Source organism: Mesocricetus auratus, unplaced genomic scaffold, assembly GCF_017639785.1.
Source record: "Mesocricetus auratus isolate SY011 unplaced genomic scaffold, BCM_Maur_2.0 Super-Scaffold_100014, whole genome shotgun sequence".
Taxonomy (NCBI): Eukaryota; Metazoa; Chordata; class Mammalia; order Rodentia; family Cricetidae; genus Mesocricetus; species Mesocricetus auratus.
This window is the reverse complement of record NW_024429197.1, coordinates 5,397,408-5,409,797: the sequence shown is the minus strand read 5'-3', so window position 1 is coordinate 5,409,797 and position 12,390 is coordinate 5,397,408. Positions and strand designations below refer to the sequence as shown.

At 43.1% G+C, this 12,390-nt stretch overlaps 1 protein-coding gene across 20 annotated transcripts in view; it reads left to right on the top strand.

Moving 5' to 3' along the window:
• Eif4g3 (eukaryotic translation initiation factor 4 gamma 3) overlaps nt 1–12,390 on the top strand; it is a 210,279-nt gene that overhangs the window by 104,080 nt on the left and 93,809 nt on the right. For all 20 annotated transcript variants that reach the window (XM_040756302.1, XM_040756301.1, XM_040756300.1 and 17 more), the window contains one exon: nt 194–316. In XM_040756302.1, the coding sequence (XP_040612236.1) occupies nt 194–316 (123 nt within the window). The remainder of the gene's footprint in view (nt 1–193; nt 317–12,390) is intronic.

Genomic DNA, 12,390 nt, shown 5'->3' with positions numbered 1-12,390 from the left:
CCTTGATCTTACATTTAGTTCTTGTTGCCTACAATTTTTTGAAATGACGCTATATAGTTCTGTGGTTTTAAAGTACAGTCCTGGGTGGAGATTGACAAACTTGATAGTTAATTCCATTTTACCTTTAATTTATCATCTAAATCTGGTACACAGACACCCAGATTTATACTTAACATTTTATTTAACTTTGTAGATAAGAATTCGCGATCCAAATCAGGGAGGTAAAGACATAACAGAGGAGATTATGTCTGGTGGTGGCAGCAGAAATCCCACTCCACCTATAGGAAGACCTACATCCACACCTACTCCTCCTCAGGTAAGTAGAGTGAGCATGGTGGGTGCCAGGCACTTGTTCACTGACCTTTACTGGCTCTCTTCCTGTAGACAATTTGTGTACTTCCCACTTATGTCGGTTTCCCTATAGCCTGAGTATCACTAAAACAGACACGTTTCTCGTTACAAATTGCTTGAAGGTGTATTGGTGATGTTTCTGTGTATTGGATACACATTCAGAGCCGGGTTGCTGTCCCTCTTCCTATGGAACTGTTGCCCTATGGAACTGTTGCATGTTATTCAAAGGAGCTGTGTTTGTGTGGAAACCACCTCATTGAATGAGCATTTTCTGAGTTCACTGTAGACCCTTAGAAGGAATGCTGTGGAGTAGGATGATGAGACATTGAGAATTTAAGCATTGTAGCAGACTGCAGTCTTCAGTTGATTACCTCTGTTAGAGTGACTTTGGAGGGATCACAGGCATTGCTCGCTGTTCAAGACCTACACAGATGAGTTTCTTGTGTAGAGTATATCAGCTCTCGTTATTTCCAAGAGCTGTACGGATGTTTTGTCGGGATTGGTGAAGAAATACAAGCATCCCAGGAGGAACTAGTTTTTAGCAAACTAACTTGTAATAAAAAACTTGGTTTCCCAAATTTGAAACATCACTTCGTTGCTGGGTGACCTTCATATTTGCTCAGTTGCCTAGAGTTCTACAGACAGAAGCAGCGTGGGGCATGCTTTGCTTTTCCTCTGTGGCTGGAAGAGGAGCATCCCCAGAACCAGTGCACAAACAGGCAATACAGAGGAAATATCACAGTGGTGAACCACCAACTTTAGCATAGTCATAGAGCCTGAAAGAAGTGCACTTACGTATTGAGGACATTGATTGCTACTTCAATTTAGAACCCGTAAAAACCATGGACTTGAGTCAGCTTGAAGTGGGGTCTGTGCTGTAATGGTGTGTTTCACTCGGAAGTGATGATCCTCCCTGGATGATGATGGTTTGTCTCGGTCTCCATTACAGAGAAGATGGGAAGACTATGTGGCCACCTAGATAAGAGAGTTTCAAGATTGCTATAGAACTTCTTTTTAAAAAGTTGTCCTCCTTGAACATTCCAAATCTGAATGATTAAGAGTGTGGTTTCTTCTCTGGAATTGCACATGCAATAGGGAGAGTTTCTAATTTGAAATGACCTACATGGATGGCCTGTTAGAAGGCCATGTCTAACACTATAGCAAAGGTTGCAGTTGGCTGATCAGGGCATTCACATTTGAGTCTTTTTTTAAACGTCAGTTAAAATAGGGCGTAGTTGACAACACCGGTTGATTTATCCTTAACTTCTCAACTTGAAAGTGTGTGTCTTTCTCCATTTTAATTTTTGGTAAAGTGCGTCTGGTTGGTTTTTGTGTTTTGTTTAGTTTTTTAAGATTGTGTGTGTGTGTGTGTGTGTGTGTGTGTGTGTGTGTGTGTGTGTGTTTCTATGTCTTACTTGTGTGCGGCTGCCCTTTGAGGTCAGAAGATGGAGTTATAAGCTACTGTGAGCTGCCTGATGTAGGTGTTGGGAGCCAGACTCAGACCCTCTACAATAACTGTGAGTGCTTTTGATAGTGGAGCCATCTCTCCAGCCAACATGCTCTTGTCTGTTAATCTTGCAAGTGTGATCCTATGCTCTTTCAGCTCTTGTTCAGTCCTACCTGCTCTTCCTCAGACCGTGGGTATGAACACAAGTGCTGGTATCAGCGTAACATGAAACTCATTGACTGCATTTGGAGCAGGTCAAGACACGTAGTCGGTGATTGCAGCGGAAGTGCTTCTCTTTGAGTATTGTCTCATCTATGTTCCATAAGTGTCTTCTATTAAGTGACATTGCATTTGAATCCACACATATAAATCTTGTCTTTGTATGTACATGGAACTTGTGGGATGGATACATAGCTTTTTAATTGATATGTATGTTTTTCCTCATAAGAAAAATAACATCAGAAGCATGACAACTCTTGCCTTCATTTCTGGGAAGTCACATAGACAGGGACCCACCTTGTTATGTCATGCCAAAAAATATTCACTCTGTGTGAGAAACTAGTCTGTTGTTTTCTATAAGGCTTCAGGTTCTGATGTTGGCACTGAATTCTTTTACCAGAAAGAACAATGCTTAGCATTGAGCCTAGAGAATGTACCATCTCCAAGTTGGAGACAATTCCAGACCTACCTCTTTTTCCTTCCTTCCTTCCTTCCTTCCTTCCTTCCTTCCTTCCTTCCTTCCTTCCTTCCTTCCTTCCTCCCTCCCCTCCCCTTCCCTCCCCTCCCTTCCTTCTTTCTTTTGACACAGTCTCAGGATCTCCAGGCTGGTCTCGAACTCCTAGAGAGCTGCCTGGCTTTGCCTATTGAGATCTGGGATTAAAGGTATGCACCATCACACCCAGCCTTGAGATCCATCTTGAATGACTTTCTGGTTTAAGAACTATTGTATGGACAGCCTTCTGTGTCATAGTGCAATGCCAAGAGTCTTTTTGTGTACCCTCTTGTTTTCAATCTGTCCAGATAAAATTGTAGGTAGGTGAGGTGGTGCAGGCAGCATATTTCCCTGGGTATTTGAGAGTGGGTGGCGCCCTCTAGTGTTAACAGTCTTTATGTAGGCCTCTGAAGTGGGGATTCCTGTGTCCTTGATGCAGCCAGTGTTAGGGCTCTTATTTAGACCTGGCAGTCAGGATTCCTTAGCCCTTAGTGTTACAGTTCTTACTTATAAAGACCTAGTAGCTTTCTGGAGCTCTCCCAGTGACCAGGCTCCACAGTTCGTATCCCTGTGGTCCTGCAGCAGTCTTTATCCTCGGTCTTGGGCCTCTGCCCTTCCGTGCCGTCTTCCTTTCACCTCCTTCAGTCCTGGCTATTCTTGAGCCATTCAGCCGCTTGCTCTTTTGCTGCCCAGCAGCCATGGTCGCCTCGCCTGCCCATCTCTTAGTGACATTCCTGCTGACCCTCGCCACCATTGAAGACATCTTTCTATTTCTTTATTTTTTGTGAGCTCAGCCCATGCAACTGAAAGCAGGCGAGTTACAACTTCTGAAGCCTTTTATTGGACCTGTGTCACATCACTGGAAAGTGTCCCCTGCAAATTCACTACTTGAGCCTGAACAGCCTGCTTATGGAGCAGGAGAAGTGTTTGAGGTTGCGTGCAAACAAAGGTTTCTGTCTATTCCAATCACAGTCTTGCCTCCTTAGCATCAGTTACAGCAGCCTTTCTTCTAGGCCAACAAGCGAAGTGCTCCCCTTTTGTCCCAGATGGAAACAGCTACAGGGTCATCTGGAATCCATCATGGTCTGTGCTAGCACAAACTGACAACTCTAGCAGACCTGGTTGGCTGTGTCTTCAAGAGCTGAGGCAATCATCTGTAACTGTAGTTCTTTTGTTTCTGTTTTTCAAGGAATCCACGGAGTGTTCCAAATGGCCACTGCTGACATCTGGCTTGTCTGCTCGCTGTTGACTGACAGCCCTTTAGCTCAGAGTAGCCACAGTAGCAGATGAGTGTCCATAGCTCCTACACTGGAGTCTGCTTGTCCCACACTCAGCATCTCTACTTGTTCCCCAGAAGGAGTCTCAGAAGGAATGTTCCCAATACCAACTTTCAGCTCTTATTACCAAGAGTGACTGTTCTTGTTTTCGTGGTCTTTTCTGAAATAAGGTCTCATTGTGTAGCTCTAAGTGGCCTCAGACTCACAGCAGTCCTTCTGTGCAGCCTTCTGAGGAACAGCATGGCAGAAATGTACACTCATCTGCAAGAAACTCTTAACAGTGCTTTATCCTGCTTGGCATCTGGCCATTGCACATTGGGCCATCACCTCTCTTCTCTTAGGCCAAACACAATTGTGTATGCTAACCATAGGTAAGCTAGTTACCAGCCCTTTGTGTTCAGGAGTTGTACAGCATTGCTTAGGCTCCAGAGTGGCAGATCACAGACCCCTATTACTGCTTGTTAGGTGAGACAGTATAAGGAACTCCAGAAGATGGGGAGGGAAGATAGACAGAATTGTCAAGACAAGCTTCACTGTTCAAGATAAATTATAATGTAGGAGTATATGTGGGAGAGCTTGACAAACAGTTTAGTGCTGTATTTTTCTTGATGTGGTCTTGAAGGCTCTCTGTTAAGAGTGAGAGTACAGCTACAGTTTGCCTTGGGTCTGTGGGTCAGCTGAGTAACTTAAAATAGCTGAATTAAAACACACATTGTTCATGGATGCTGTTGGTGTCGGGGATCCTGTCAGTAGGTTACGGGAAGTATAAAGTCATCAAATAGCTCAACCAGAGGGCAGAGTGAAGAAGAAAGACAGAAGGTGAGTAGATTGGACCATGCCTCCATAAGGTTCGTGAGTGTTCACTGTTAGGCATCTTCATGGGGCTCTGGTGAAGGAGGAAGTTCTTTACCTGTCATGGGTTGTGTTATTGTCATCATGGTTGTGTTAGCTTTTCTATTGGTGAGATGAGGACCATGAAGCCTCTCACTAACAGCCATGCATGGAAGTTAGCTGGGCAAAGCTTACAGAATGTGAATCGATCTCAGGCCTGTTTCATTGATGGTCATCACTGGTACCAGCTGAGTATTGATTGACAGGAATGACCTTGGGCTCCACATGATGAAAATACAGGGAACAAAGAGAATTTTCACTATTGCTATTCTGTCCTGTAGAGTCAGTAGAACTTCAGACTATCTTCCTTACTAAGTTCTTAAGTGACCTCTCGTGTGACTTTACAGATTATATGTCACACATGTAGAAAGCATGCTTCCTATGACTATGGGGCTGAGTGTATGCATGAGTATAGATGCATGGACGGTGTTAGGACAGTAGAATGCATGGTGCTGGTCCCTGCTCTGATATGACCTTATATTGACCTTACTCAAGAGTGTTAACTATTACAGTGGGAAAAAAGAAATGTCATTATTTCCCCCTCTCCCCAGCAGCAAGTCACTTGACCATTGTTGATGGCGTTAGTGCCCAAAGGATGCTCCTGTCCTCAGAATTTCCAGAGGACACTTGACAGGTAGCATTAAAAAAAAAAAAGTATATGCCCAGTGGAGTACTGATATATCAAAAATTCCTTTAATAATGCATTCATTATATTTTATTTATTTTTTAAAATTATATCTAGTATGAGTGTTTGCCAAGTGTGTGCGTGTGTGTGTGTGTGTGTGTGTGTGTGTGTGTGTGTGTGTGTGTGTGTGTCGATGCACATGTGTGCATGTATTATGTTGTGTCTGGTGCCTGTGGAGGCCAGAAGAGAGTGTTGGATCCCCTGGAACTGGAGTTACAGAGGTCTATGAGCCACCATGTGATTGCTAGGAATTGAACCTGGGTCCTCTATGATAGCAATACGTGCTCTTAAGTACTAAATCAATTCTCCAGCCCCAAAATACATTTTAAAAAATGTTTTTCATCTTATTCCCTCTCACCGTCCACCCCTTCCTCCCCCCTTTCTTTCTCTCATCTGTTTTAGGGTCACCCTTAGAGTAAAACAAAGCTAAAACTTGGGAAAGGGTCCTGCGCCAAAGAGCTTGGGTCAGGGAAAGGTTGGAAACTGGATTGCTGGCACATCTTGAAAGGTAAATCCTCTTCTGTAGTTGCCAAAGCCAGCAGGCGAGTTGCCCTTTACAGAAGTACTCTACACAGGCCTCCGGGAAATGGAAACCTATGACCATTTATTACTAAGTTATTTTATGCTTTAACAGTTAATTGCTTCCTCATGATATGTTGGATGCCTAGGTTCACTGCTGTTTGTGTTACTAGTGAGGAGGGAAGTTCCTGCTTGTACAGTTTGGGGGCAGAGCAATATGAAAAGTCTTAACTTCTAAAATCACCATCTTGTCGTCCATGTCATTGGCACTGGTGAATTCATCACTCCCTTCTGGGAAGCATATTGTGGGTTTTAAAGGTGGCTACAGTAAGATAGGAGTTATGAAGTTGGACATTGTCCCTCTTTAATACAGTAGTTTTTGTACCAGCCCTTGAATTAAATAATGTGGTTCAATAATGTGATAAGCCCTGGGGACTAAGCTGGCGTACATTCTTTGTGTTTAAATGATGTTATGGTGAACAGGGCCTGTTAAACTGTCCTGTTGTTTAGAGTGAAATGTACTGGTGAAATGACTTTCACTTAGTCTGTTTTTGGTAAGTATCTAATTTTAAAAATATAGCTTAGATTTTCCCGTTTTTGTAAAGCAATTGGGAAACTCCAGTGACTTCAGACCACTTCTATGCTTTTTTGGGGGGTGTGTTACGAGATAGGGTTTCTCTGTATTATTTTGGAGGCTGTCGGTCCAGCCCGGCCTTGAACTCACAGAGATCCACCTGCCTATATGCATGTACACCAGAAGAGGACACCAGATCTCATTACAGAGTTGTGAGCCACCATGTGGGTGCTGGGAATTGAACTTAGGTCCTTTGGAAGAGCAGCCAGGGGTCTTAACCACTGAGCCATCCCTCCACTTCTGTGCTTTCTTAATCCTGTTCTGCGGAAGCGTGCTTTAGGTTAGTTACATAAACCATTTGTCTTGTTAGATTTTGTTTTCCTGTTTATGTAAACTGTAGTCCATTAAATTCTGAGTTAGCCTTTGCTTTGGAGTGTGAGCTTTACCTTACATGCTCTCTGGACCGTGGGGGGGTCACAGCTGTAAGAAAGCAGGTCTGCATAGTTCTGTCTTCTGCCTGCTTTCAAATGTCAGGTCGTGAGCAGTGATGGGGAAACTGTACCATCCAGAAACTGATGCTCATACATGTGGAGAGTCAGCATCTCTGATGTGTCATTTATGATGTCTGCAACATTAAAACAACTTACTTGGGTGTGGTAGCACATGCCCTTAATCCCAGAGCTTGTAGAATCAGGAAGGTCATGTTCAGCTATCTAGTGAGTTCAAGGCCAGCCTGGGATATGAGTCTTATCTTTACAAAAAAGCATAAACAAAAAATAATTTTGTGTTTGTACATCTACAGATGATAATCACTGAAAGTAACAGTGAAGAGAAGTAAAGCGGGTTATGACCCAGGTCATGAGGTGCCATGACATCTTTTCAGACTCCTTTCACTCCACATGTATGCATGTATATATTTCATACATTTGGGTTTGTGCAAGCCAGTTTGTAACTAATATCTTTTGTGGCAGGGGTGGGGTGGGGTGGGGAACTGCTTTTCAAGACACGGATTGTCTGTGTAGCTTCTGCTGTCCCAGAACTAACTCTAGACCAGGCTAGCCTTAAATCCATAGAGATTTGGACTAAAGGCATGCACCACTGTCTACATTATCTCTCTTTTACATACTTGTTTATGGGTAATATTTGAGTTATTTGCAAGAGCCATTCATTTTGTATGTTTGTTTAGGTAACAGTCCTGGTTATCCTAGAACTCACTATGTAGACCAGGCTGGCCTCAAACTCAGAGATCCACCTACCTCTGCCTCCTGAGTCCTAGGATTAAAGGCGTGCACCACCACCTCCGGCATACTTGGTATAGATTGTTTTTCGCTGCTGTGACAGAATACTGTGCACTTGTTAGTTTGTAAACCATAGAAGTATGTTTGACTGGTGATTGTGAAGGCAACGAGATCTTACAGTGTTTGTTTTTGGCTTAATCCTTCCTTCTGTATCATTTCATGGCAGAAGGTGGATGGGAAGTAATAGGTTAGAATTCTACAGTGTGCCCCCCTCCCCGCCACCAGCTTCTCTGCGACTTAGTAAACCAGATCAAACAGAATAGAAAAAGTATAACAACAGGTACATGTAGTGCAAATTCTATTTCTTCTTAATAATAAAAACCCAGAGTCAGATATCAGGTAAATGCTGAAAGGTCAGGGAAATAAAGGAGCCAGCCACTAAAGAGTCTTCTTACCTCTACTGAATCCTCAGACTGAAGGGTTGAGTTCCTGTCTCCTCTTGCCTTATATCTTCCCTCTGCCCAGTCATATCACTTTATGTCTCTCCCTCCTGAATTCTGGGACTCAAGGCATGAGATCCCAGGTGCTGGGATTAAAAGAATGTGCCACTACTGCCTGACGTTTATGGTTAACTAGTGGCTAGCTTCGTCCTCTGATCTTCAGGCTAGCTTTATTTGGTAAAGCACAAACAAAATATCTCCACAGGTATATTGAGCAAAGCAACTCCTGGGTGGGTGGGTTTTCCTATCTCAGAGGAGGAGGCCAGATAAATTCAGCACCCAGGCCAGGGCAGGAAAGTTTTATGAATTGTAGGTGAGGGGTGATAACATATCCAATGAAAACTGAGTTTGTGCTCCCCAACTTAGTCAGGAACTTGGGTGGCTGGCAACTTCAGGGGAGAAGCTGCAATAGTCACCAGGAATGTAGAACTAGGCTTTTTGGTGCCTTTCCTTTGCTTGGAGACTCTCTTGAGTGGGCGGGGTTTGGAGAGAGAAAAAAATGGATTTCCAAGACCATGCAGGGACAAGCCTGAAAGCTCCACCCAAACAGAAAGTAGGAGTGAGTGAGGGCTGGCAGTCCTAAAGGGATAGTTTGCTTTTTATAACAGACCATTAGTTTGTTTTCTGCAGTTAGTTTCTTGTTGTTGTTGTTTTTTTCTTCACTCTTTGGGGCCTACCACCCAGCTTTCATATAAATACATAGAGGCTTATTCTTGCTTATGAATTCCTGGCCTTGTTTCTAACCAGCTTTTCTAACTTAAATTATCCTGTTTCTCTTGAACTATGTTTTGCCTCTTGGTTTCTCACCTTTCTTTAGTCTATATACTGTTCTTTCCTTCTTACTCCATGACTGACTGGGTGGCTGGCCCCTGGCATCCTCTTCTCCTTCTCCTTTTCTCACTTCTCTTTTTTTGAGCCTAGATTTCTTCTCCTGGTTTTTCCTGTCTTGCTATTATCCATTCAAGTCTTTATTAGACCAATCAGGTGTTTTAGGCAGGCAAAGTAACACAGCTTCACAGAGTTAAACAAATGCAACATAAAAGAATTCAACACCATAGTTGCATCATGGGACAAATAGTCCACAGCATAAAAGAATGTAGCACATTTTAAACTAATGTTCCTTAACAGTTTTCTGGATTTTTTGTTGTCGCCATTGTTGTTTGTTCTATTTCTTACTTTGTTATGAGATAGGATCTCACTATGTAGCCCTGTCTGGCTTAGAAATTGCTGTGTGTGAGCTGGGTGTTGGTGGCGCACACCTTTAATCCCAGTACTCGGGAGGCAGAGCCAGGTGGATCTCTATGAGTTCGAGACCAGCCTGGTCTACCGAGCGAGTAAGAGCTTTCTCTGGCCCTTGTCAGCGAGTTCCAGGACAGGCTCCAAAATAATACAGAGAAAACCTGTTTCAAAAAGTCAAAAAAAGTAGTTGCCATCACACCCGTTGGACCCTAACAGACCCCTTATTACACTTGAATACATTCAGGAACCCTTATGACATAATCATTAGAGCAATGGAGTCCTACCAGAGTTAGGGTTGGGCCCAGCTGCCTTGCTGTTGTTGGGATGGGAGGGGGAGAGGCGTGGGATGTGCCCTGGGGTTTAGGGTCAGGCCAAACCCCAATACACTGTTGCATTGGCAAATTACTTTTCCAGCAACAAACTTCAGACAGGAATTGCAGCAATGGTATGTTTCTCCTATTTGCTAGTCTTCTTTTAACTTTATTAATGGTCCGTTTTGATACATAGAAGCTTTTACATATTTGTATTCTCACATTTTTAGCATTGCTTGTTTGGGCTTGTTTAAGGCCGGGTCTCACTGTGTTGCTGTGGCTGGCCTTGTACTCATAAATACTTAAGTCTTTGATCCCTGAGTACTGCAATTGAAGAAGGGTGTGACACCCCTTAATGATTTGTGTTTTGGGGCTTTGCTTTGACCACACCCCCACCCCTCCTGATCTAAAATTGCGTAGATAATGCCATGTATTCCAGTCCTTAGTTCTGTAATTCTCCTGAGAATTAGCTTCTTGTTCATTGTCACTTTATTGCTGTCAATTGTTAATCATTGTGACCACTCCCAGGTTAGGAAGTGATTGGTTGTGCCATTCTATATTGCATTTGTGGCAGTTCTTAAGAGTTCTGGGTTCCTTGATGTGTTGTTTGGAAGACAATGACCCCCAAAGGGTGTGGCACTATGAGGTACGGCATTATTGGAGTGGGTGTGGTCTTGTTGGAGGAAGTGTGTCATCTTGGAGGCGGGGTTTGAGGTCTTGCATGCTCAAGTCATACCCAGTGAGATAGTCTACTACTGTGACTTGCATAGCAACATGTAGCAGTTCCTTCTCCAGCACCACGTCTCGCTGCACTCTGCCATGCTTCCCACCATGATAATGGACTGAACTCTGAAACTATAAGCTGCTCACCTCAGTTAAATGTTTTCCTTTTTAAGAGTTGCTGTGGTCACGGTGTCTCTTCACAGCAGTAGAAACCCTAACTAACTAAAGACATTTGGCCAACTTTGTACTTAAGTCTTTATAATGTGGTGTGCCATAGCATTTTGAGGGTGATTTAATTATGCGTTTTTCTCCCCACCCTCATATATAACAGAAACCAAATCTTACTGTCTCCTTGTCATCCCTCTCCCTTCATAGGCTGAGTCCTCCTAACATACCATATGCTCAATGACTGAAGCCTGTCAGGGTCTTTCCTATATTTATGTCTAATCCCCTTAGCCTCTCAGCACCACCCAGACAACTTCCTTCACACTACAGCATTGACCTTATAGATGTGTGCTGTTTACTCTTCCCTCCAGTGGACCATCCATGAACAGTCAGAATTAGTTGTTACTTTTAAAATTGTAAATGCTTATTTTATATGTATGAGTGGTTTGCCTGCATGTATATATTTGTACTGAGTGCCTGCTCATTGCCCACGGAGACCAAAAAAGGGCATCATATTCCCTGGGACTAAAGTTACAGTCGTTGTTAGCCACCATGTGTGCCTTGGGAACAACCCACTTCCTCTTTAACAGCTGAGGGATTTTAACAGCTGATGCCTTGGAGATAGTTTTTAAAGCAAAATTCTAATTGTGTTGCATTGCTGGGAAAATACCATCCCTCTCTTTTCCATTGCTGTAGAGACCAAAACCTTAACCTGAGGTTTTGCCTGCAGGTCATATTGTGTTCTGAATTGCCTGCATCTTCTGCTAGCTTGCTGGCACTTCCAGTTTTCCTTTGACTATTGAAGATGGATGTTTCTGTCCTACCTGGTTTTGCATACATTTAGTACTAAATAAACACACATTAACTATGAACTGGCCGATGGCTTAGGCTTCTTATTGGCTAGTTCTCTCTTAATTACTACCCCATTTCTATTAATCTATGCATCTCCACATGGTCTTGGCTTACTGGTGATGCCTAAGTATCTTTCTTCATAGGCAGCCTCACATCCTGCGTTTTCTCTTCCCAGCCTTCTCCTAGTCTGGTAGCCCCACCTATCTTCCTGCCTGGTTATCTCCTGCTTGTCCATTGGCTGAAACAGCTTTTTTCATCAGCCAATAAGAGAAACATGTATTCACAGTATACAGAAGGACATCCCTCATCAAACCATTCACTTCATAATCTTCTAATCAGAGCCTCCACATAAACTTCTCTTCTGCCTGAAATTCCTCTTCCTGTACCTCCTCCTGCAGGCCTCCCTGTGCCTCCCATTCACACGCCCCCCTCCAGCTCAGCCTAACATTATTTTCTTAGATGCAGCCTCTCATACAGTAAGACCCCGGTTGACCTGTCTTTGAACTGTTTAGCCCTCCAATAATATCACTTTTATAGCCAGGTGAATTCTATTGATTATATTTGTGCTTTTTTTCTTGATGTTTATTTCCCTTGATCAGATATTGGGTCCATACATTTGTGGAGCATTTTTCTTAGTTTCCTGTAGGCTGTCTGTGTTTTGTACATGGTGAACACAGCTGAGTAACTGTGGGAAATTCTGTCTGACTTGTGGAAGAAACATGCTTTTTTTCTTACTTGTGCTACTATTTTGCTGTTTGGCTTAGGTGTTTCTCAGTGAAAGCCATGCCTATTTATTCTCTGGGTCTATATACGTTAAATATGTGAGACACTTTGTATGAGGATTATTCTAAAGTTTCTGAATGGGCTTTTTACAAAATCAGTTAAACCGGAACAGATAGAATATGT